The 25,541-nt window shown below is 43.3% G+C and overlaps 1 protein-coding gene across 1 annotated transcript in view; it reads left to right on the plus strand.

Moving 5' to 3' along the window:
- Window positions 1–7,962: 7,962 nt before the first annotated feature.
- CNPY1 (canopy FGF signaling regulator 1) overlaps window positions 7,963–25,541 on the plus strand; it is a 48,043-nt gene continuing 30,464 nt past the window's right edge. The window contains exons 1-2 of the mRNA XM_054992003.1: window positions 7,963–8,068; window positions 25,107–25,222. Of these exons, the coding sequence (XP_054847978.1) occupies window positions 7,963–8,068; window positions 25,107–25,222 (222 nt within the window). The remainder of the gene's footprint in view (window positions 8,069–25,106; window positions 25,223–25,541) is intronic.

Consider the following 25,541-nt stretch of genomic DNA (forward strand, 5'->3'; position numbering starts at 1 on the left):
AATCTTGCAGGAGAAGAGGGGCAGCTGAAAGTATGCAGGGAGGCATTCCAATCCAAGTGGGGCCAGGCTAAGGAGGGCTGTGCTGTCCCATCAGCATAAGAGCTTGTGCCTTTAAAGAACAGGCGGATGGGAAATGTAGTATCCAAACTCTTTGTGGGCAATTTCCTCTAAGGAGAGCCTGCTCTAGTGTGATTTAGAGCCAAGCTACAAGTGACGCCTGACACAGGTTGGACACTTGTCAGCTTACCTCAAGTTTTGATGGGAAATGTAGGCGTCCTGGTCTTACAGCTTGGCTCTCCATTTAACTGAAGTTTACAAACACACACACACACACACAGCAGAGGGGAAGGGGGCGCCCGGTGAGAGCCTGACGCCTGCATTCCCCTGCCAACCGCATGTTCTCCCTCCCATAGACTGCCGCTCTGTACACTTCAATTAAATGGAGAGCCAAGCTGCAAGACCAAAACGCCTACATTTCCCATCAAAACTTGAGGGAAGCTGACAAGTGTCCAACCTGTGTTAGGCGTCACATGTAGCTTGGCTCTGAATTAGTGTGCTTTTATGGCCCTTTCCCTGTCTTTGTTTGCAACCTCTCCTACGAGAAGATGGGGAATCCTCCACTTATCCTGCAATCTTCAAATAATCCTCTGCTATGAATAAAAGGAAGTACTCGGCTCATGGTCCAATGTGAGTTATCTTTGGGTCAATGGGAATGATATGCCTTGGATCAGGCAGAGGTGGAGAGGCGCATAGCCTGGAAATCAGGATAGTATAAACGTTGACTTTGCTCATCCAAAGTATAAGCGCTGAGACTCTTCCCCCCCCCACACACACACCTTTTATAAAGAAGTAAAAAATCATGATTCAGCATGCTTTGCTCCTTCAAACGAACAAAATATGTGTGCATGTTTGCATGGAGCGCTCCAAATGGGATATTAGAAATCAGGATAAGGACTTTCTAGGGTCCTCTGGGTGCTGAGGTTCAGAGAGCACGGAGAAGGCTATGGGACAACAAGCCCTGTTCCTCTAGTCTGAGGCCAGCAACAAACTGGGTAAGGGCCATCCAAGTGGGAATCATCTGGGAGCGTCAAGAGGGGCTTTGCATCACCAGGCAGTGGCACATCCCACAAGAGGTCTATTTTTAAGAAAAGTTGAGCATACAATAAAGGAAGCCCTGCTCTCCTCTCCTTATTTTGCTGTGACAAACACTAGATTGCTTAAACCATTTTTCCCATAAGTGAGAATGTTCATTGCCTCTAGAGCAGGAATGTTTTCCCTACTTCTGGAAAATTGGGAAGGAGTATCCCTTGGGTGAGCGACACAATGCCGCAGAAGTTCATCACAACATGTTAGAAGACAAAATGCTACAGGGGGAGATATGTTTCCCACAGAAAGCCATTAGAACATCATCTAAATGCGCGAATAACTTCAAGCATGTAAATCTGAATATATATCTGCTAAGGGAAGTGGATTTTTGACACTCAATAATAATATTATAATAAAATTCTCAGAGGGGTTTACAAAGTGTGTTATTATTATCCTCACGACCATCAGCCTGTGGGGTGGGTGGGGCTGAGAGAGCTCTGAGAGAGCTGTGCCTGACCCAAGATCACCCAGCTGGCTTCAAGCGGAGGAGCAGGGCATCAAACCCAGCTCTCCAGATTAGAGTCCTGCCACTCTTAACCAGTACACCAAACTGGCTTTCCACTGCAGATCTCCAACTCCCATTTATAATGTTTCAGGGGTGGGGGTCATCTGTCCACTGGAGCTGTATTTTAGGGATCTTTTTGTACTACATCAGGATGAGGGAGGCATGGAAATCCTGTTCCACTGACAGATATCCCTTCCTTCCTTGGAGATTTATTGTGGGATCCAACCCACAACCTAACAATATTAAAAATGGCAAGCTACTTTTGAACTAACTGAATCTGAATCCAAATTAAATTTTATGTACATAAACAAATCCATCCAACATGGGCCAAAACTGCCACTCCTTATCTTGTTCTTTCCTCCTTCCCAGGAGTATATAGTGATACAAATGCCTAATGTGATGTTATTTCCCTGCAAGATTCCCATCCTCACAAACTACAGCTAAAGTAGTGGAAAGGCAGAAACTTGCTGCACCATCTTGCTAGCCACTTGTTTTGTATAACTAGATGTCACAGAGGAGAACACATGGCTGCTGTTTTCAGTGGAAGCCATGTGTCTATCATGCCTAATGTGATGTCATTTCCCTGCAAGATTCCCATCCTCACAAACTACAGCTAAAGCAGTGGAAGGCAGGAACTTGCAGCACCATCTTGCTAGTCACTTAGTTTGTATCACTAGATATCACGAAGTAGAGTGGAGAACACAGGGCTACTGTTTTCAGTGGCAGCCATGTGTCCATCATAAACATATAAATCTAACTTTAGGCATATTACTGAGCAGGAGAAAATAAGATCTGATTTGGCAATGTCTGATGTGTTATTCTCAAGAGGTTGTTGTCAAATTAGGTGATGGAAAACATTTAAAAGCCATAAAGATTCCAAGAGAGAGATCTGAACTGATCCAGCCACAGCGAACCAGTTTGAATGAAGGTGCTGGAGGATTATTAACGTGAATTATTGCTGACTAGTTGGGGAAATCTTCTCATTGGTTGCTGAGAAAGCAATCTGGCTTGTTTTGAAACTTGACTGTGACCAGCATGCAAAACAATTCTTTTCCACAGGTGTGTTCATGCCTCATTGAATTCACAGGGTTGTGCTATTCCTCTGTTTGTGAGAGGGGTAAAATGAGCCAGTTCCAGCACTAGGGTTTATGGGGGGGGGGGGACTCTGATGCAGATGCATTTCTTTCCCAGAGCCTGAACTTTACTTAGTTAGGGAAGCAGGGTGGGCAAGGGGTGTTGATGAAGGAATCTTATACTATAGGTCTGGTTATGTATTTTTACTAATTCCCTGGCCTCAGCTTTCCAATTCATTGCTATGTTTTTTTCAACCAATCTTGTAACGAGCTTTTGCCCATGTCTGAAACTAAGCTTCTATTAGCCAAAAGAAAGATGTATCTTTCTCTTGGAAAGCTTTCGGCAATTAGTTCTTACACCTGTCAAATAGCTAAGTTCTTTGAACCACCTATTTATCAGTACATTTATTTATATATAGGGTTCAATATTGCTTTGCAACTCTTTATTAAACACACAGACACCTGTCTAGAGTTTATTTCACTTTATTGAAAATATACCCTAGTTTTTTAATGAAGGAAGTAATTAAAATATAAATGGTTATTAATATAAATCCTATAAAAACAGAACACAGAAAAGCAATAAGAAATAAGTTTGCTAATATTTCTTAATAAATTCCAAGTTTAACATAATCAAAGTTTCTATGAAATGCATAGGTAAAAATAAATTCTCACCTAAATTCTCTCAAGAGATTTCTTCCATCAGAGCTTTGACATTCTAGCTGAATTTGCATTTTTATAAGTCATCATATGCAAATATCTAAGAGCTTTTCACGTGATAGCACAAACAAACAATAATTGGTCTGATGCTTCATTGAATATTCATAGTTTCTATTGTATAACCTTCCAATTAGTAAAAAATGACGTTATCCTCAAACTTGCAAAACAAAACTATAAATCTCTGAGAAATGTCAGAAAAAGTTGAGAGATCACTACTGGTTGAATCTCTGATAGAGGAACATTAATCTTGATAGAGTCCACTATTTTAATTAACTGTCAAAATATTAAAGCACACCTGTTAGAATTACCTAATACTTAGAAAAAACACACACAGACAGTTCATGCAAAGTTTGAAAGTTCATCTAGAATACAAGTGCTTGGCCTAGTATTGCTCAGTATTGATTATTGTCATGTGCTTTTATCTATATCAGTGCAACAGTCTTTTCCCACCTGTCAGGTAATGGGCCAGAGGAGGAAGGAGGGGGGGGGCTGTGTGTGCAACCTCTTGTACCTGCAGCATTGCTGAGAAAGGCTTGATTTCCAGGTTGTGATCTGGCAACCTTAGGCACTGAACTTTTCTATATAACTGCATGGATCTCTTCAATGAAGGTGGTTAAATGGTTTGGCTGCGAATTATCATTCTATTGGTTTGAATCCCACTACTGCCATGAGCTCAGTAGGTGACCTTGGGAAAGCCACTAACATGTTCACTGCTCTGGGTGAGGCACTAATCTGTCTAGGAGAGTGGTATATAAGTGCAGTTGTTTGTTGTTGTTGTTGTTGTTGTTGTTGTTGAAAAACACGGCTCAACACAAGCATTCTAAACCAGGGAGAATCCTGTCTTGATGGACTGGCTACCAAGCTTTAGAGCAGACTGCGGTGTGTATCTGGAATGTTCCTGTTGCAGCCAGAAGTGTCACAGGTGCAGTTCAGGGCTATTTAAATATCAAAGAAGTGAGCTGGTTGCTGTAACAGAAACAGGGCACTGATATACAGAGGAATCACGCAGAGGAAGAAGTAGCAATCACAGTGTGACATATCTTACATACAATGCATTTTGTTCTAAGCACATCTTATGATGACGCAAAAAAGCAAAGGTGTTGGGGTACAGTTATAGTACAGGGTAGAATAGTAAATACTGAGAAGGTTACTACCCTGGAAGTTAATCGAACCTGAAAGAGTCCTTCCCTCCATATTTTTGATCGTCCCATGAATTGAGGAATGCGTCACGCTGCATAAGAATCAGCCTCCCACCATTTCCCACACTTTTAAAGCTTCTTTAAAAATCTGTTTCTCTTCTCAAAATTCTTGGATAACTCATTTGCTGTGGACCTTTTTCAGTCTGGTTTTAGGCTGGGCTATGGGACAGAGAAAACTCTGATGACCTCCGTCTTTGTTGGTTGTTGTGGGTTTTCCGGGCTGTATTGCCGTGGTCTTGGCATTGTAGTTCCTGACGTTTCGCCAGTCACTGTGACACTGAGAGATCTCTGTCTTTTGGTGCTACACCTCTGAAGATGCCAGCCACAGCTGCTGGTGAAACATCAGGAACTACAATGCCAAGACCACGGCAATACAGCCCGGAAAACCCACAACAACCATCGTTCTCCGGCCGTGAAAGCCTTCGACAATACTCCGTCTTTGTTGTTGCTACTGAGTCCACCTGCAGCCTTTGATACATGAGATCATGCCATCCTGTTGAGGCAGCTGGAGACAGAAATGGTTATTAGGGGATGTACCTTGGACTGATTTAAATCACTCCTTATGGATCAGTCTCAAAGGGTTGCATTGGAGACCAGCTATTTTCAGTGTGGGAATTATCTTGTGGGGCTTTACAGGGCACAATCTTATCCCTCATGTTATTGAACCTCTATGTAAAGCTGCTGTAGCATAGAGCTGCTGTATGCTATAGCATAGTGGTTAAGTGACTGGGCTCTGAGCCAGCACTCTGCTGGTTCGACTCCAACTACTGCCATGAGCTCTGCAGGTGGCCTTAGGTCAGCCACTCCTCTCAGCCCCAGCATCCCAGCTGCATTGTGGGGATAATAATAACACTGACTTTGTTAACTACTCTGAGTGTGGCTGTAATCTGTCCAGAAGAGTGGTATATAAACACATGGTTCTTATTAGTGTTGTTGTTGTTATTTAGGAAAAACCACTCATAGTTTTGGAATTGGAAGTCATCAATATGATGACACCTAACTCTCTCTCTATACAAATCCCCTGGTGATGCAGTAGAAGTCTTGAGTTGCTGCTTGACAGTTGTGGTTAAATGGCTAAAAGTGAACAAACTGACACTAAACCCAGACAACATGAAATTGATGCTGGCTGGGAATTGATATTGTGCTTCCCACTTTTGAAAAGGTTTGCTGCCCCTTGCTGGTTTGGTTACGAGCCTAGGGGTTATACCCTGTATTATTGCTTGAGAAGCAAGTTAATGCAGCTGCAAAAATGCTTTTTTCCAATGTAGTTAGGTCAAGAAGTGGTTCCCTACCTTGACCTGGCCATTCTGGCCACTTGGATCCATTGTAGTCTAGACTACTATAATACACTCTACATAGGTCTCCCCTTGGAGTCAACTTAAAAACTCCAGTTGGTGCAGAATATTGCAGTTTGGTTATTATCAGGAGCTAGGCACAGCTTCCATGTTACTCCCATTCTGCAGTCAATCCATTGGCTGCCCATCAATTATCAAGCTTAATTCAAGGTATTGGTTCTCACATACAAGGCCTTTCATGGCCTTAGACCCACATGTCTACAAGACCACCTCTCCACCTGTATCCCACTGCAACAACTACACCTGAACAGGGTCTTCTGCAGGTGCCACCCTGCAGATGGGCAAGATCAACAACTGCCTGTACAGTTGCATTCTCTGTAGCAGCCCACATCCTGTGGAATGGCCTGCTTGAGCAAGTTAGGAAGGCTTCCATGCTTTGGGCATTTCACAAACTGTGCAAAACAATTGCTCAGGAGGGCATTTTCCTCAATGAAACAGTGCTACAGCATAACAGATTGGCCCTGAAAAATGCATTGGTGTAATACCATGTTCTGCATTGCTTAACATGCCATGTTTAATGCTTATGCTTTGTTTCAAATTTCTGCAGTTCCTAGTCCTATTACATTGCTTATTAGATGTATCACCTTGTTGATTGTATTCATTCATAATCTATAATCCACCTTGAGTCTCAGGGAGAAAAGTGGGCTATAATGTAAATAAGCACACTCGGAATATTTTAGATCCCTTCACTGTGGAGATTTCAAGTGTCATCACACCTGGTGATTTCCCCCCCACCTTAACAGGATTTGGAATTGTGATTTTTGTCTGTCCCTTTCAGGTTGAGCCAGGGCAGTTAGAATCTTGGAAGATCTGGATTCCAATTCTTATTCGGGTCCCGTAGTACCTTAGAGACCAACTAGATTTCCAAGGTGTGAGCTTTTGAGAGTCAAAGCTCCCTTCATCAGACAAATGGACACACTCTCTCTTGACCTAATAAACTTCACAGGGATATTGTGAAACTAAGATGGAACAGGGAACAGCAATGTACACTGCCACGAAGGAAGAGCTGAGGCATTTTCTTGCAGTTAGATGGATTTCCAGGATTTTATCCTGTGCGTTTAATATTCTGTCAGAATTCGGTCATTTACATATAATTCTGTGTGCAATATATTATAGGATGTACATTTAACAAGGTATATTGTATATAACCTTGTTAAATGCAAGAATCCAGTCTTTTACATATAATTCTGTATTCAATATATTATAGGATGTACCTTTAACAAGGTGTGTTGCACGTAACCTTGTTAAATGCAAGAATCCAGTCTTTTACATATAATTCTGTATTCAATATATTATAGGATGTACCTTTAACAAGGTGTGTTGCACGTAACCTTGTTAAATGCAAGAATCCAGTCTTTTACATATAATTCTGTATTCAATATATTATAGGATGTACCTTTAACAAGGTGTGTTGCACGTAACCTTGTTAAATGCAAGAATCCAGTCTTTTACATATAATTCTGTATTCAATATATTATAGGATGTACCTTTAACAAGGTGTGTTGTACGTAACCTTGTTAAATGCAAGAATTCAGTCTTTTACATATAATTCTGTGTATAATATATTATAGGATGTACCTTTAACAGGGTATGTTTCACATAACCTTGTTAAATGCAAGAATTTGGTTATTTACATATATATACTTCTGTGCAATATATATTATAGGATGTACATTTAACAAGGTGCGTTGTACATAACAGATCCGTCACACTGATCAGTACTTTGTTAGGAGCCTTTTTTTTTTTTGGCAAAAGAACCCTGGGGCCAGAGAGGCATAGAAAGGGTTCCCATCTGAAGAACGAAGGCTCATTTCAATAATCAAGATGCAAAGTTGGCAATCTCGGGGATTCTTATCCCAGGGCTATAGTTTAATCCTATCTGCCTGCCAAGATTCAGTCTATGAAGGACTACCAGTACAAGCACATTTTTTTTCACCAATGCCTTGTGCACTTCCTCAGATTGACACATGGGGATGGCTTTGCTTCAGTCAGAATTGCTCCTGCTGCTCCTCCTGCTAGCTCTGTTTGGCAACACTGTGAAAGGACAGCGGGACCCAGAGGTGTTCTGTGGAGGTGAGTAGCCTAGCTGGGCGTTGCTCCCACGTGTCTCGTTTGCTTAGTTTAATGGTGTCAGACAGTTAGGTCAGTCCAATAGCTCCATTCTCTCAAGTCTGACAAGTCTGCATATTAAGTCTGGGATTTACTGGCATGCTTGCATGTTCCATGGAGCCGATGGCCATCAAGATGGGCTAATTGGCCAAAGATAAAAAGGACTGCAAAGCTGCCAATGAGAGAGCAGTTTGAAAATAAACCCACCACACAAGTGTAAGGTTTTAAATCCTGTGCAACTATTGGAAGAGACGTCCTCTCCTAACTACATGACACAGAGTGTCTCTACACAAGACATCTGACACGTGAAGAACACGTGTTGGGAGATGCAAAGTCAGCCAGGAAGGGTAGTTTAAAAAGAAAGAGCTGGCGGCAGGGCAAAGGTTTTGCTAAACACTGGAGCTGTGTTAAGGGGCCGTGAAATGCCAGAAGGGAAACTTCAGCCCATTATAACCTCTCCAGGTCCGAGCCCGGTTCTGGAAGGCAGCTCCAGCCCATTTCCATTCCTCGCTGCCCTTTGGTTGTGTTCCCACACAGTTTTAGACTGGAGAGGTGAAATTGACAGTCTTCTGGGAGGTAAAGAGGAAATTAACAAACCCTCTGAGGAGCAATCTCCGCTGGCTCTGTCTTTTAAAACTACACTTCCTGGCTTACATTGCATCTCCCTACACTTGACGAACACGTGCTGAGCTGTCTCATGTAGAGAGACTCTTAGAACAAGACAGGCTGCCAAATTTCATGGCTATGGTTTAATTCAAAAAGCCGAAGTTCTCTCATAGCTTTTTGGTGGCTAGGACAAAATGGTAGGCCCCCACCATACACACACTATAATAACAAACAGACCAATTGCTGTTAAAACTGATGCTTGTTTTTGCATACAAATGACATAAATGATGCATAATATTTAAATGGCATAAAATGTGATAAAAATGGCGTATCATAAGAACACTGTAAAATTGCCATAAAAGGAACACAAACAAAGAAAACGGATGATGAGAAATCTTTGCAATCATTATATATGAAAACTAAATGGAAATGGAAAATCCCATATTTGTACATCCCTGCTTGGACTGTACATCTTAACCATCTGTGCAAGTCAAGCTTTAACATAGGAAAATGACTGTGCATAAGCTCACATGCCTCCATAGACAGGCCGCCACGAATAAGAGAGGAAAATTTGTGTGACTTAGAGGAGGATGGAAAGAGTAATTTGACCAAAAAAAAAGGTTTGGAAAAAAGACAACTAAGGAGGGTTTATAGAATTATGCACAGGGCGGTATGTAGAGAGAAATTTTTCTCCTTCTCCCACAGGGTTGCCAACTCCAGGTTTGGAAATTCAGAGATTTGGGGGTAGAGCTTGTAGAGAGTAGAGTTTGGAAAGGGGAGGGACCTCATTGGGGTATAATACCATAGAGTCCAGCCTCCAAAGCAGCCATTATCTCCAGGGAACTGCCCTCTGTAATGTGGAGATCAGTCATATTTCCACGAGATCTTCAGGCTCCCCACTTGAAGGCTAGCAACCTTACTCTTCCATGAGTAAAAACTCATTGCTCAGTGAACTGATGAGCAATAGGAGAGACAAATGAAAGCATTTCCTTACTCAACAAGTAATTAAATTGTGCAATTCACAGCCAATGGATGGAGTGATGGCCATGAGCAGAGATGGTTGTAAAAGGGGATTCGATTCATGGAAGAGAGAAGTATCCATGGCTGATAGCCAGGCTGACTAAAGGGAACCTCCAAATTCAGAGTCAGTAAACTTCTGCTCTCTCCTGGATAGCCCAGGAAAGCCCGATCTCGTCAGCCCTCAGAAGCTAAGCAGGGTTAGCCTTGGGGAGTAATTGGATGGGAGACCTCCAACAAAGACAGGGGTTAGTCTCTTGCCATGAAACCCCCACCAGGGGTCACAAGTCAGCTATGACTTGATGGCATTCTCCACCACCACCAATTCCAGTGGCAGGAGGAAATAACATGGGTGACCTTGGCCTCTGTGTTGGACCTCCAGGGCAACAGTGTGAAACAGGATGCTGGACTATATGGACCATGTTTCTGACCCAGTGCAGCTCCTCTTATGTTCAAGTACAACCTCCATGCAATCTGGAACGGTACGGCCTCTTGGATTCTGTCTTGTGTTATTGGTCTGAATATGTGGATCAGTTCTTATATGATGTGTAGCCCTGCTCAGATCACATTTCACATGACCAGTACTTATGGGACTTGGTCTTTACCAAACAGCTTTACTAGTGGCTGAGATAATAAAACAGGCAAAACAAACAGCAGCGTTATGTAAAGCAGACAGATTGAAACCAGTAGCTTTGCCTTCTCTATGAAGTGAAGATGTTTTTAATGTTCTTGTTCAGAAATGTGGGTCGATCAATTTAATTATGTGATGCTTCAGTTATGAACAGTCCCTAATACTGGGCCATCTTGAGGTCAGGTCTATTTCACCCGTCCTTCGTTGCCGACTGCCCTTGTTCCTTCTGTTTACCTACACTCATGGAGTCAGTCCATGGAAGAGCACCCAAGTAGCCCTCTCTTCCTCCTTGGTGATTCCACCTGGCTGCAATCAACAAGGCTTTGTCATCTATTGACAGTTTTGTGCACAAGGGGGAAAACACTCCATCTGTGGTCTCCTCGCAGAGAGACAAGTGGCTGTGTCTTTTAACAGATGGCGCAATGAGCTATAAGAAATGTACACCTCCCCTGAGACAGATAACCTGACACAAGGTAGTTTCAACAACATATTGAAATAAACCCTCCCTTATGAATGCCAGGCCGACAGATTCAGCCCTGCTTGAGTCCCAAGATCCCTTGACGAAAAGTGTCGCTTAGGTGATGCAAGCGCGGCAGTTTTGAGAGACAGACTACCTTGTGTTTGCTGAAAAGCAGCAGAAGGAAACGGGGTGGTAAATGATGTGACTTACAAATGTGCATTGATTTAATGATACGGAGAGCCTGTAGCATCAACTTTCTTTTATGCAAAGTAAGCTCCATTTAAGAAAAGCAGCTATTTCCCACTATTTTGAAAAGGAGAGATGTGTTGCTTTTTTCCTTTACTTAATGAAAATTCCTCATTCTGGACTGACTTCAGTATTAAGCACTTCACTTCTATAGTGTCCACAGTCCTCTGGATCTAGTCCCACCATAGGGACTTAACCCTTTGCAAGGAATAAGCAAAGGAAGAGGACAATGCACCGGGAAAGAAAACTCTCTGTCCAGCTATTCCTTTTTTATTCTTTCCATTTTCCTTTACCTACATTGCAAAAGTTTACACGTTTTAAGAAATTTAACCAGTTATTAGAAAGGGCTGCAAGTGATGACAACTGTTGAGATTTCTTTTTATAGTGGGCTCCCCGGAAGCATCTCAGAACTTCTGCTTAGATGGCCAGTGGGGATTAAAAATTTTTTTAAATTTATTTATGTCATTTATAGTCAAGGCAGATTACATAGTGTGAGATCAGTACAATCAGTAGCAAGGACAAGGGCAGGCATTTCCATATAGCGTCAAGGACATTTCCATAAACAATGTCATAGGGTAGGTGAATACAAGTTTACAAAGACATAGCATTAGCAAGGATCCAATACAGGGTTGAAGGATTGCTGAAACAGAACATAATCAATTCTAGGATTGACATTAGACAACATGAAGCACAAGCAGTATATACGAGTACATATTCAAAGCAACAGATAATATGTAAAGTAACATAATGGTGGAACCCATGGTTCCCAACTCATTGGCGAAACATCCAAGACCCCCTCCCTACAATACCACCCTCCTATTAGTGAAATACCCAAGACCCCCTCCCTACAATACCACCCTCCTATTAGTGAAATACCCAAGACCCCCTCCCTACAATACCATCCTCCTATTAGTGAAATACCCAAGACCCCCTCCCTACAATACCATCCTCCTATTAGTGAAATACCCAAGACCCCTCCCTACAATACCATCCTCCTATTAGTGAAATACCCAAGACCCCCTCCCTACAATACCATCCTCCTATTAGTGAAATACCTAAGACCCTCTCCCTACAATACCACCCTCCTATCGGAGTAATAAAACCTTTTTGAATAATTCAGTTTTGCATTGTTTGCAGAAAGACAAGAGCGTGGGAGCTCTCCTGACCTTCTCAGGCAGGCTGTTCCAAAGGGTAGAGGCCACCACAGAGAAGGCCCGGGTACGGGCTGCAGTTAATTTTGCCCATGTGCAGGCTGGCTCCTGCAAGAGACCCTGTACGGATGAGCAAAGCTGCTGTGGAGGGACATAGGGAGGGAGGCGGTCCCATAGGTATTTCGGGCCAAGGCTGAGAAGAGCTTTGTATGTAATAACCAGTACCTTGAATTGAGCATGGTAGCTGATAGGTGTGACTGCAGGATGGGAGTGATGTTCATGCTCCTGCTCGCTCCTGCTAACCGTCGAGCTGCAGCATTTTGCACCAATTGGAGCCTCCTAGTTCTTAGATGGAAGGCCAATATATATAGTGCATTATAATAGTCAAGTTTTGATGTTACCACCACATGACCACTGGTGAAGTGGGGACTCTCCCGCAGGGTCGGAAGTGCTGATCATGGATACTTTTATATGTTCTGGAGGCAAGCTGTGTTGTCTTGACTCACGTTGCAGCCTGATGCTGATTCAGCATGCTGTTAAGGAACGTCTTGCTTATAAACTTAAAGTAGTTTAAAACTATTTTAACAGAAGGGAAAAGGAGGGGGCAGAGACCCTCTCACTACAGGATGCTGAATTGTCTTCTATTTAGTGTGAATGTACCTTGATGCTACAAAACAGAGTCCCAGCTGAACCAAGGCGTGTGGGTGGGAGGGGATTGGTTTGCTGTGAGACCTTCCTCACTAGGTGGGCTACCACTTGACAGGTAGAGCGAGACCATCCCCAGCTAATGTACAGCAGAGCAGCAATGACATCATGCAGGCCCTATGAGGGGGGTGGTCAGCAGGTGCATCGCACCAGGGTCCGTGGGCCCAGAGGGGGCCCAAAGAGGTCAAAGGGGACCCAAGAGTTTCCTGCAGTTTGCATATGAAGACTAGAATTTATATCTTATTTTGTTGGCCTGCATAGCATAGTTTTATCCTTTACATCGTTGTTACATTGCGTTCTCAAGATCTTCCACTAGGGACAGAAGTTCACATGACTTTCCACTCTCCAGCCAGGCAGACAGAATGTTTAGGCTGGTGCCACTGTTGCCGTGGGAGGGTTGGTGTATTCGTACATTCTAAATCCCTCTATAAAGAGCAACTTTGGATAGATAAGTTGAAGGTATGTTCTAATTCTTTTCCTTAATTACTGTAGTGACATTCAGTCTAGGCTGCATTTTCACTGATTTATTCATTTTAAAACTTTGTAAGTTTGGGCTCAGGATTTTTTGAAGCAACATGGCAATGATCAGAGCTGATTAGGAGTTAATTTTTCCCTCTTTAAATATAAAAGAAGAAATTATGAATCATCCATTGAAAATGTATTCTCACAAACCAGGAGCTAACAAATGAAAAGAAAGAATGAGAGGAACATGAAAAATGGGGACAACAAAATCTCCTTCAAGTTGGATTAAGGGCGCCTTTTAAAAAATTCCCATTCAACCTACCTATAGAATTAGAAGAAGAAAAAACTCTTGAAAACCTCATTCCCAAACAAGGAGCAGTTGATTTGGGTGGTAATGTACAGGGTTTTAATAAAGGAGCACATGCAGAAAATGACAAAAATGAACTGAAAGAAACAGAATTTCAGGTTCAAGTGGAAGTGAGTTTAGAAAATGAGAAGAATACTGTAGGTCTTGACATTGGTTGCATCACAACTGAGTTTGCGTCTCAAAAAGAAATAGAAAAGTGTGTTACCAATGGCCACATTTAATTGCCTAAAGCATTCTCAAAAGACTTGCTGGAAATGAATGACAGATGGTTCACCAGAAGAAGCCTACTTCAGAAAGTCTTGTGTTTTATGTTTTGGTAGACAGTGTTATAGCAGGATTAAACGTAAGATTCAACGCTGTGAAGCAGTTGGCTGAAAAGTTCAATTTCTTGTGGAAATAGCTCACCATGTCAGAAAGTGACTTGAAATAAAAAGCTTTGTTTTTATCAAGACAATATCCTGATGGCCTTAATGATGAGGATTTTTTTGTGTGAGAGAAATGCAGCATTTACCTTCAGTACATAAGGCAAATTTTGGAATTGCACAATTAAAACCACTAGATCTGTTGAATATATTAACAGAATACAGACTTGTTGGTAAAGGTAAAGGTAGTCCCCTGTGCAAGCACTGAGTCATTACTGACCCATGTGGGGACTTTTACAGGGTAGTTTGCCATTGCCTTCCCCAGTCATCTACACTTTACCTCCAGGAACCTGGGTACTTATTTTACTGACCTCGGAAGGATGGAAGGCTGAGTCAACCTTGAGCTGGTTATCTGAACCCGGCTTCCGCCAGGATCGAACTCAGGTCGTGAGCAGAGCTTGGGCTGCAGTACTGCAGCTTACCACTCTGTACCACGGGGTTTGGTGACCTGTTTCCAAATGTTTGTCAGCTTACAAATTCTTTTAACAATTCCAGCAACAGTAGCTTTTGCAGAGAGATCATTTAGCAAACTCAATCTGATTAAGAATTTTTTTAAGGTCTACAGTGTCTCAAGAACGTCTTGTGGATTTGGCCAGGCTGAGTATTGAATTAAACATTGCCAGAACTATTAATTTTGACGCTGTCATTAGAAATTTTTCACAAAAAAAGGCAAGGAAAGCTCATTTTTAAGTAAATTCAAAGCCTATTTTTTAAACTGTTTTTGACCATATGTTTAAACCGTTATGGATTTTTTTAAAAGCTGGCTAATGGAGTAGGAAAGGGGACCTGAAATTTTTTTGCACCACCTCATAAAATTCCTCTCAGAGGCCCTGACATCATGGCTGGGAGAATTTGGGCGCCAGACAGATCGGCCAGGCAGGGTTCAGTCCCCCAATGTGAAGAAGTTGGCCATTCTCTCTTTAAGTTCCCTTTTACACACCTTGCCGGGATTACAGTCATAGTAGCTAAAGGGGAACTCATTAAATTTGCAGATGACAGTTCCAGTTGGCAGCAGAGGATAGGGCTTGAGACAGTGGGTTTAAACCAGGGCTTTTTTTCTGGGAAAAGAGGTGGTGGAACTCAAGACCACACAATGATGTCACTTTTGGTCAGCTGGAACAAGGGGGCAGTTTTTTAAAGTTTAAATTGTCCTTGGCGAAAAAGACACTTGACTGGTGGACTCGCCCCCTGATCTCTAGACAGAGAGGAGTTTAGATTGCCCTCCACACCGCTTGGAGGTGCGGAGGGCAATCTAAACTCTGCTCTGTCTGGAGATCAGGGGGCGGGGCCACCAGTCATGTGACCATTTTTAAGAGGTGCCGGAACTCCGTTCCACCACGTTCCTGCTGAAAAAAAGCCCTGGTTTAAAATATAGGAGGGAAGGTACCAGCTGAACGTTAGGAAAAAGTTCTTCACGTTAAGAATACTTCAGCAGTGGAATCAGCTGAATAGGGGTGTGGTAGGTTCCCCCACATTGGCAATTCTCAAGAAGCAGCTAGATAAATACTTGTCGGGGATGCTTTAGGCTCTTCCTGCATTGGGCAGGAGGTTGGACTAGATGGTCTGTAAGGCCCCTCCCAGCTCTTGATTCTATGATTCTATGAACTTTTTAAAAACCAGCTCCCATTCTTTAAATGGGAGCACTCAGCTCAAAACTAATAGCTCTTAAGTGGAGCCAAATTGTGCCTTAGGAGAGCAGCAGCTGGCCCAGCAACTGATTGCCCCAACAACACTGTTAAGTAGTATAAACTAGATATAAAACTGCATTGAACAAGAGTTTCATTTTCTCCATCACTGACTACGAAAGAGTCTTTCTGTGCTATGTTTATGATACTTTTTTTTTTTTACAAATAAAAGATCACTGTTATATTTCCTATATAAGGGACAAGGAAAAATCAATCACATGCACTCTCCAAGCTCCACTTGCATCTTAATAGACAACGACCAATCAAGATAGCCCTGGCGTATAGGAATCCTTATTATTTTCAAATGAAAAAAGGCCCCTGCCATTTCTAGCAGAAATGGAGAAACAGCCACAGCAAGCGGAATTCATACATAACCGAAACAGTCACCACCGAATCTGCAGCGGCTGCAGTGTAATGAAGCTGCAATCGACTTTACAGAGCCAAACTGTTCTTTGCAGTAGACTGAAATTGTTGCAGAAGTTACCGGCTCTTATCTGCAAGACAAATGCAAAATGCAAAAAAACAAAAACAAACCTAGTGTAAGAAAAAAATGGTACTTAATTTTCTGCAACATTGTAATTACAAATTTCAAAAATTATTAAGTCTGACAACAATTGAACACAGGCCAGACTGATCATAATGTTCAGAATTATACAGTAAGGCTGGCTTCTGCCATCATTTTAAAGGGTCAAGATGATTCTTGAAATTCAGCTGCTTTTCCAGCAATGGGAAATGGAAAAATCCAGTGGTGGAATATAGTTACCACAAGCTTCTCATACCTTAGGCTGATCTGTGCCTTGTGTGAAAAAGAAGGCTGTATTCTCTTATTCTTAATGTTATTTCAGCTTTGTGTATCATTGACTGGGCTAATGAACTTGGTTATCCAATTGATTTAATGACAACCTCCACGGCAAAGAATTGATCTCATATTTTCATTAGACTAAAAATGCTTTAACAAGAGGATGATTTAACACTGAATAACGGCAAGGGTGCTTACACCTAAACAGAACCACCATATTATATCTATTGGTAAATTTGCCCATATATCAATTCAGTTTTAGCAGAAACTTAGAATATGAATTTATAGAAACTGGAGTTTGAAATTAGGTGAACAGTTGTCATTCTTTCATTTAGGTGTTGATACACTTAGAAGATAGTTAAATGTCAGTAGGGGCAAGAAACTGTGGAATTGATTTCCATTCTCAAATTGCATACTGGTGGTACATGTAGTTCAACAATATAAACCCATTGCTGGAAATGCTGATAAACAAATATAAAAGAGAAGACTCAAATGCCTACATATTAATCTGAATTTAGATGAAAGTTGCCAAGAGATGTGGAAATTGGAAGAAACTATACCAATCACACACAAAAAAAATATCTGTTGGTCTTGCATTGTGCTGAGCTAATCCAATTGGATGGGTAATTTTTTCTTAAAGCAATAATCCACCAGGGCCTAGAGAATTTTTGAGATTTAGAGGGATAGAACTAAAACAATAACACTTTTATTTTTTTCAAGTAAGCCATATGGCTTTAAAGAGGAATGGTGTACATGATTCTCCTTTCCTCTGTTTTATACTCATACCTTGGATTTTATACAACATACCTTGTGAGGTATGTTAAGTGGAGAAAGTGTAGAGCGGGCCCAAAGTCACCCAGTGAACTTCAAAGCAGAGCAGGAATATGAATTCAGGCTTCCCCGGCTCTAGTCAAACACTCTAACTAGTACACCACTCTGCTGCCACAATGTTTTCATCATGGAACCCGGAAGAGTTCCATAGCGGATGCAAGGCCAATGAAGTCCCCAGAGTTCCATATTCACCCAACGTTATCCTGACCTTGACCATTTCAAATAGACTTCACCACTACGTTGCCTTGTGTCCTCGCTGTTGCTTTAGGTATGTGCTCCTATGTGCTACCTGCGCCCCAAGTATGAGCCTACCGGGTAGTTCTGTGTTGCCTAATGTCAGTCCTACAACTGCTTTGCTCTGTTTCAGCATTTCTTCAACTCTGTATTGGATTCTTGCTAATGCATTGTGTTTGTAAACTTGTATTTATTTACCCTATGGCATTGTTTATGGAAATGTCCTTCATACTGACTGTACTAATCTCACACTGTGTAATCCACCTTGAGTCTCGGTGAGAAAGACGGACTATAAACAGACAGACAGACAGTTCTGTTTTAAGGCAGAACTGCACATTATATGTCATCCTGCAATCCTTTGGATTTTTTTAAAAAATCAAATGCAGCTATTAGGAATACAGTTTAAATGGTGTGGGGGAGGGGGGGAAGAATCTATTTAACCCTTCCCCCTTCCTTATTTTCCCACTAGAAATTGCCCCCGCCCCAGGCAGTGTTTGGCCCCACCATGGAAGATGTATGGGTACCGGGTATGTCTAGCTAGCCTGAGCACCTGATTCTTTCCTGTGAATATTTGCTTTAGCAAAACCAAGATAAGGGCTTTGTTTATCAAAGGGATTGCCAACTCATGCAGAAATGTGCGGCCGCAGGTTACAGGGCTACATGTTTGTTCCTAGCAGTGAGTCAGATGTCTGGGTCATTATCTTTCATTCAGGACGGCAACTGAGAATCATGTTCATTCTGTCCTGAGGAATAACCCCGTTGTTTGAGAATTTCTTCCCCGGCCTCCATCGGGGCAGACTTCTCAGGATGCAAAGGCTCTCTCGCCTCTGCCTTCAGCCTCCGATCTGGGTCGGATTATTCAATTACTGGCTCTTTGGCCTCCTCTCAACCTTTCTAAATCATTTCCAGATTTCACACAACTCCTTGGCAAGGGTTGAAAGAGGATTTCAATGGTGAATTTCACAGCTTTATCAGCCCATCCAGACCGCCTGCTCCTGGTTTAATTGATTTAAAAGCCGGACGAAACAAGCGTTCAGGCCGCACTGATAAAAGAACCAATCCTGTGGCTAAAAAGGACTGATTCTGTGTTCTGTTACACAGAAGTAATCCCCTTTGCTGCTAACACTTTGCTCCTTTCGGCCCAGCAATCAGACCTAGCTGCATACAGAAAATTGCCTTTAGTTGCCAAATGCTGTGCAAAACTACATTGGTAAACCCCATTCATCAAAGGACAATGGTTAGTTCTCTCGGTGCCATTTGTCAAAAATTCAGAACTCAGATTCATTCAGGGTCATTTCAGTCCACCATGAATGATGAATCTGTTTCTGCAGTGAAAAACTGAATTATTCAAGAGAGCTTTCATACTCAGATAGGAGGGCTCTACTGTCAGGAGAAGGTCTCATGGAAATGCTTCACTAAAGAGATGGGGAGCAACGTACTGTTACTCTAAGTATGACACTACTGGGTAATTCTATGTTACTTAATGTCTCTTAGAATCGCTTACGCAGGGTTTCAGCACTTCTTCAACTCTGATGTTATGTCTTTGCAAATTTGCATTTATATACCCTACGGCATTGTTTATTGAAATGTCCTTAATATTAACTGTGCTAATCTCACACTATGTAATCCACCTCAAGACTCAGTGAGAAAGGTGGGCTACAAATGATATAAACAAACAAACAAATAGCCATAACTAAAAGGAGACAAACTCCAACGGTGGTGGTGGAAAGTGATATCAAGTTGCAGCCGTCTTATGGTGATCCTGTAAGTTTTTCAAGGCATAATTGAAATAGAGGTGGTTTGCCATTGCCTGACTCCGTGGAGCCACCCTGGTCTTCCATCGAAGTTCTAACTAAGACCAACTCTGCTTAGCCTTTAAGATCTGATGAGCTTGCCTGACTCATCTAGATCTGGGTATGAAGTTCCGTACCAACATTATAACTTATGGCAATTTTCAAAGAAAGACGTATTTACAAATCCTTGTCTAGAGTTTGCAAAGGAACATCAGGAAGACAGAATAATAATGATAATGACTTTTGAACGTATTAAGAACCATTTTCAGCATCCACTCAAACCTACAACTCCCAAGATCCTTCCTGGGAAACCATAAGTGAAACTGGTTTCGAAACAGATTCACTTGCTGATAAGCAGGGCTTTTTTTCCTGGGAAAAGAGGTGGTGGAACTCAGTGGGTTGCCCTCAGAGAAAATGTTCACATGGCTGGTGGCCCCACCCCCTGATCTCCAGACAGAGGGGAGTTTAGATTGCCCTCCATGCTGCAACAGCGTGGAGAGCAATCTAAACTCCTCTCTGTCTGGAGATCAGGGGGCGGGGCCACCAGCCACGTGCATAGCCATGTGACCATTTTCAAGAGGTTCTGGAACTCCGTTCCACCGCGTTCCCGCTGAAAAAAAGCCCTGCTGATAAGCACTTAATGATTCAGGTTTTTGCATGTCTCTGCCAACAGGGAAGTGTCTTTCAAACCACTCTTTTAAAAACGTGTGACCAGAATTAGATGGTAAATTAACTGATGTAGATTGAAGGTAAATTCAGAGATTGGTCAGATCTGACTTGCTGGTGGTATACCACTCAATAAACCCATAAATCTGAGCCAGATGGGCAGCTACTCTGCCCAGTAGTTCTGCAGTTCAATCACCACTCTAACTCACAGCAAAATTTGTTTAGTCAACTCAATAGTAGCTCTTCCGCTCTAGAACAGCCAATGCTTGATCAGCCAGGGGCTTCCCCCCTCCCCCAGGCAATAAACAGATGAGCTTAGTTGGAACAGACTTTGTTATCTTTTGACACTTTATTGGGAAATCAGTTTTTTTCCATCAAGAGGGAAAGGTGTTTGCATTGGAACAGATGGTATTCCCCTTTGAAAGATGCCAGCTCTCTAACTAGGCAGGAAACAAAAGTCCTTGCTTCTCCCCAGAGGACAACCTGCTCCTTTGTGATCTCTCCCTTCTTCACATCCAGGTGGAACTGTTCAGTTGACTGTATTTTGAACTCAAAATGCTTACAGCAAAAAGGGTGGAGGGACTTCTACTAAACTGTCACGAGGACTTCCACCCCACCCTGCAGCTGAAATTTGCATCTCCAGAGATGTAGGTCTAGTGCTGAGAACACACTAGGGTGGTATCCCCTTTTATGATACTTTAGACTGCACCTATTCCTGGCCTGGATAGCTCAGGGTAGCCCAGCTCATCAGATCTCAGAAGCTCAGCACGTTTGGTCCTGGTTAGTATTTGGATGGGAGACCACCAAAGAAGGCTATGACTGCTACACAGAGACAGGCAATGGCAAACCACCTCGGAACATCTCTTGCCTTGAAAACCCTACAGGTTCACCATAAATTAGGTTGTGACTTGACAGGAAAAAAATCCCATAATTCCACACTTCCTTCTCTCTGTGCCTGAGCTTTGACTTAGAGATTCAGCTGTGTTGTGAAAATGTTCTCAAACCGTTGGGTCAAAGGGTAAGAGTCCAGTAGCTCCTCTAAGACTAACAAAATTTGTGGTAGGGTATGAGCTTCTTCAGAACTGTGACTCACGAAAGCTCATACCCTACCATAAGTTTTGTTAGTCTTAGAGGTGCTTGTATCTGAAAAAGTAAGCTGTGACTCATGAAAACTCATACCCTACCACAAATTTTGTTAGTTTTATAGATGCTACTGGACTCTTGGTCTTTTCTACTGCTACAGACAGACTAACGTGGCTCCACGGTATCAAAGAATAGGATGAATGACTTTGAGAAGCTGCCTTACCCAGACCATTGACTACTCTGCCTCAGAGCAGTTCTCCAAGGCAAAGAAGGATAATTCCCACTTTCCAGCACCTCCGACTTGACAGTTTCTGAACTAGTTGGGAAATTCCTGGAGATTTGGGAGGTGAAACTTGGAGATGGCAGGGTTTGGGGAGGAAAGACTTCAGCATGGTATAATTCCATAGAGTCCACCCTCCAAAGCGGCTGTTTTCTCCAGGTGAACTCATCTCTCTGACTCGGAGATCAGTTGTAATTCCAGGAGATCTCCAGCCACCACCTGGAGGCTGGCAACCCTAGATTGAACCTGGGACTTTCTGTATGCAAACCATTTCCCCCACCACTGAGCCCAGCCCTTTTCCTTCTCCTTAGAATCAATCCCCTCCCCACACATCAGGACCCATATCTTCTAACCTGAGCTGGAGGCCCACTTTACTGTTCCTTCTCAGCCTATGATATGGACATCATCTTGATGGAGTAGCATGTTTTCAGAGCTGGTGCAAAAGCGACCTATTCCCATGTTTCTTAGAGGACTGGGCAAGCTGGACATGGAAGGTTTGATGCTACACATTCGACTCACTGGGGAAAGCCTGCCCTAGCCTGCTTGGGTGCTTCTGACAGCAGCTTGTTATGCACAGATCAGCAGGGAACCCTTTCACAGCATGGAAATAAAAGCAGGGCTCATTTTGAGGGGGAACGCGCCGGAACGTAGTTCCGGCAGTTCCCCAAAGAGGTTACATGTCAGGTGGCCCTGCCCACCTGACTCTCAGCCATTTAGGGCCCATTTCATCCTGGATTGGGACCAAAATGGCCCGGATCAGGCCTCTGACGGGTGGTGGATCACTCTCCCACTCAGCAGCAGCCCGATCCTGACCATTTTGGGCCCCTTTTTGGCCATTTTCAGGCCCTTTTTGCCATTTTGGCCCCCATTTCAGCTCTGAATGGCCAGGATTGGGTCCAAAACAGCCAGGATATGTGATGTCAGGGGGTGTGGCATATGCAAATCAGTTGTGCTAATGACACATTTCTGGTGATGTCAAGGGGTATAGCATATGCTAATGAGTTATGCTAATGAGTTCCTCCAGCTCTTTTTTACGAAATGACACCTGAATAAAAGTATTATCTGCCAGTTCTGGAGACCTGAATGCAGTTAACGGCTCAGCTGTGAAATGTCCTCTTTTGGTTCCCAGGTTAGAGTACTCACTCAGGCACCCGTTCTCAGGCCCATTCAGCAGAGACAAGCTGGCTCAAAACACCAGCTTTCTATTTGCAAGCCGACCACTTCAGCAACCAACAACTTCAGCTAACAGACAAAACTAGAGCTCCACCCGCTAAGACTAAACTCAATCACACAGATATTAAGGGAGGAGCAGACTGTTCCATTACATACATACATATATACAATAAATATACCACAAGTGGCACAGTCCAGAGCTTTTTATTGGCAGTCGGGGAGTATCACCTGACTTGCTCCAGCCTATCATTGCTAAGAGGCTTGTGTTTGGGGCCGAGAGGCCGCTTCTTGTGGTTCCCTCCTTTGGCCAGAGGCAGGTGCTGATGACACAGCCGGCTGAATCGCATTCCCCATGTTCAGGGCCTGTTGCAAGTGCTTGGACTCATAGCTCCCTGCTAGCATGAAGGTAAGGAATATGTGAGGCTGGAAGAAAGATCTGGCCTCATCTCTGAGCAGTGAGCTGACCCACTGCTCCTTTTTCCTGGGGCCCAAAATAGACACAAGGTGTAGCTGCAGTTTCTTCAACAAAACCAGCCATGGGAGGGGGACTGAGTGGCCTAGTTAATCTTTCCTCCATGTTGTTTGTCCTTTCAAAATCCTCCCCCTGCTCTTCTTCTCCCGGTGGTAAGGGCTGGGGGGAGATGCGGGTTACTATATTGTTTTCTGCAAGGGTCATTTTGTAGAAAAAGAGCGGGAGGAACTCATTAGCATAACTCATTAGCATATGCCATGCCCCTTTACATCACCAGAAGTGTGTTGTTAGTATAACTGATTTGCATATGCCACACCCCCTGACAGCATTTATTCTGGCTGTTTTGGACCCAATCCTGGCCATTCAGAGCCGAAATTGGGCCCAAAATAGCAAAAAGGGGCTGAAAATGGCTGAAAAGGGGTCAAAAATGGCAGGATTGGGCCTCTGATGAGCAGGAGAGTAATCTACCACCCGTCAGAGGCCTGATCCAGGCGGTTTCGGCCCCAATCCAGGCCAAAACGGGCCCAAAATGGCCGACAGTCAGGTGGGCGGGGCCACCTGACATGTGACCTCTTTGGGGAACTGCCGGAACTGCGTTCCTGTATGTTCCCTCTTGAAATGAGCCCTGGTTTTCTGTGCTATTAGGAAAGCATCTTGGTTGGGGAAAATGAATATCACAACGCTGCAGTGTACTAAATCAGACCATTGGTATGTCTAGGTCAGTGCTGCTTGACATAGTAGCTCTCCTAGATCTTGAATGCAAAAAAAAAAAACGCATCTCCCACATAATTGCCTCTGGTAGGAGCTAGGAATTGAATCCAAGTCATTTGAAAGCATAGCAGACGCTCCGCCTCTAAGCTGTGGCGCCTCTTCCAAGTGATAGAAGAGGCAGATGACTTTTTAAAAAAAAAGTTATCCTGCTGCCGCTCCAGGTAGTGGGCAACAAAGATAATCACTGGGAGATGGCCTGGCATAAGGGTAAGGATAGTTACTGTCCTCCAGGTAGGGTCTGGAACTCTCCTGGAATTACCACTGATCTCCAGACCACAGAGATCAGTTCCCCTGGAGGCAATCACAGCTTCGGAGGGTGAAATCTACGGAATCACATCCCCACTGAACTCTCTTCCCTCTCCTGACTCCACCCTCCCCAGGTAGGTAAAGGTAAAGGTAGTCCCCTGTGCAAGCACCGAGTCATTGCTGACCCATGGGGGATGGCACATCACGATGTTTTCTTGGCAGACTTTTTATGGGGTGGTTTGCCATTACCTTCCCCAGTCATCTACACTTTACTCCCAGGAAACTGGGTACTCATTTTACCAACCTCGGAAGGATGGAAGGCTGAGTCAACCTTGAGACGGCTAGCTGAACCTGGCTTCCTCCAGGATCGAACTCAGGTCGCGAGCAGAGCTTGGGCTGCAGTACTGCCGCTTACCACTCTGCGCCACTGGGCTCTTACCCTCCCCAGGTACTGCCCCCAAATTTCAAGGAATTTTCCAAACTGGCATTGGCCACCCTAGGTAACCGTAGTCTACCAAATGGTACCAGTTACCTGGAAGGAGGTTTTCCCTTATTGAAGACCTTCAAGCAAAGGTTGGATTGTCATCTGTCAAAAATGCTCCAGATTTGGATTTGTTGCACTGAACTAGATGCACTTTGAACTAGATGAGCCCTTAGAATGGCCCTTCCAACTCTAGTCCTAGGATCAGCATGGCCTCTGTAGTCCACGTGGCTGTCTTATCTTCCGTGGGTGAGACTGCCTGCTTCCCACCCTCTCAATGGTTACGTGGCAAAACTAAGTAAACAAGAACTTGCCAGTATTTGGTCATGCCCTAACTGCAAAATGTACATCTTGTGTTTTTCTGGGGCGATTCCATTGGTGGTGACATGCCTTTCTGTTTTTGTGTTTTTGTTCACTGTAGCTTGCAAGGCCCTTGCGAACGAGCTGACATATGATATTAAGAAAATCGGTCCAAAGAGGACTGTGAATTCAGGGACATTTCGAATAAACCCTGACGGCACACGAGGAAAGAAAAAGGTAAGAGGGAGAAACACGGCAATACATGATTGCTGGCATGTGCAATTACCAACCACTTATCCAAACAGCAGTTGGTCTCTTAATCTCCTAACCTTTTCCATAGGAAGGCCAGCAGCCACTAAATTGCTTCTCTTTCCTCTGGGACCCAAAGTAATCTGTGAGCTTGAAATTGAGGTATTTTTTCTCCTTTTCCAGTACTTTTTGGGAGGTTGGGAGGGGGGGGGGGCTTGAAATGTTGACAATGGAGTATTCTTCTATTGCAATACTGTGTTGAAACAAAATAAAGCTATGCAGGTTGCTGCGACACAGGCAGGGAAAG

Source organism: Eublepharis macularius, chromosome 11, assembly GCF_028583425.1.
Source record: "Eublepharis macularius isolate TG4126 chromosome 11, MPM_Emac_v1.0, whole genome shotgun sequence".
In the NCBI taxonomy this organism is placed as follows: domain Eukaryota; kingdom Metazoa; phylum Chordata; class Lepidosauria; order Squamata; family Eublepharidae; genus Eublepharis; species Eublepharis macularius.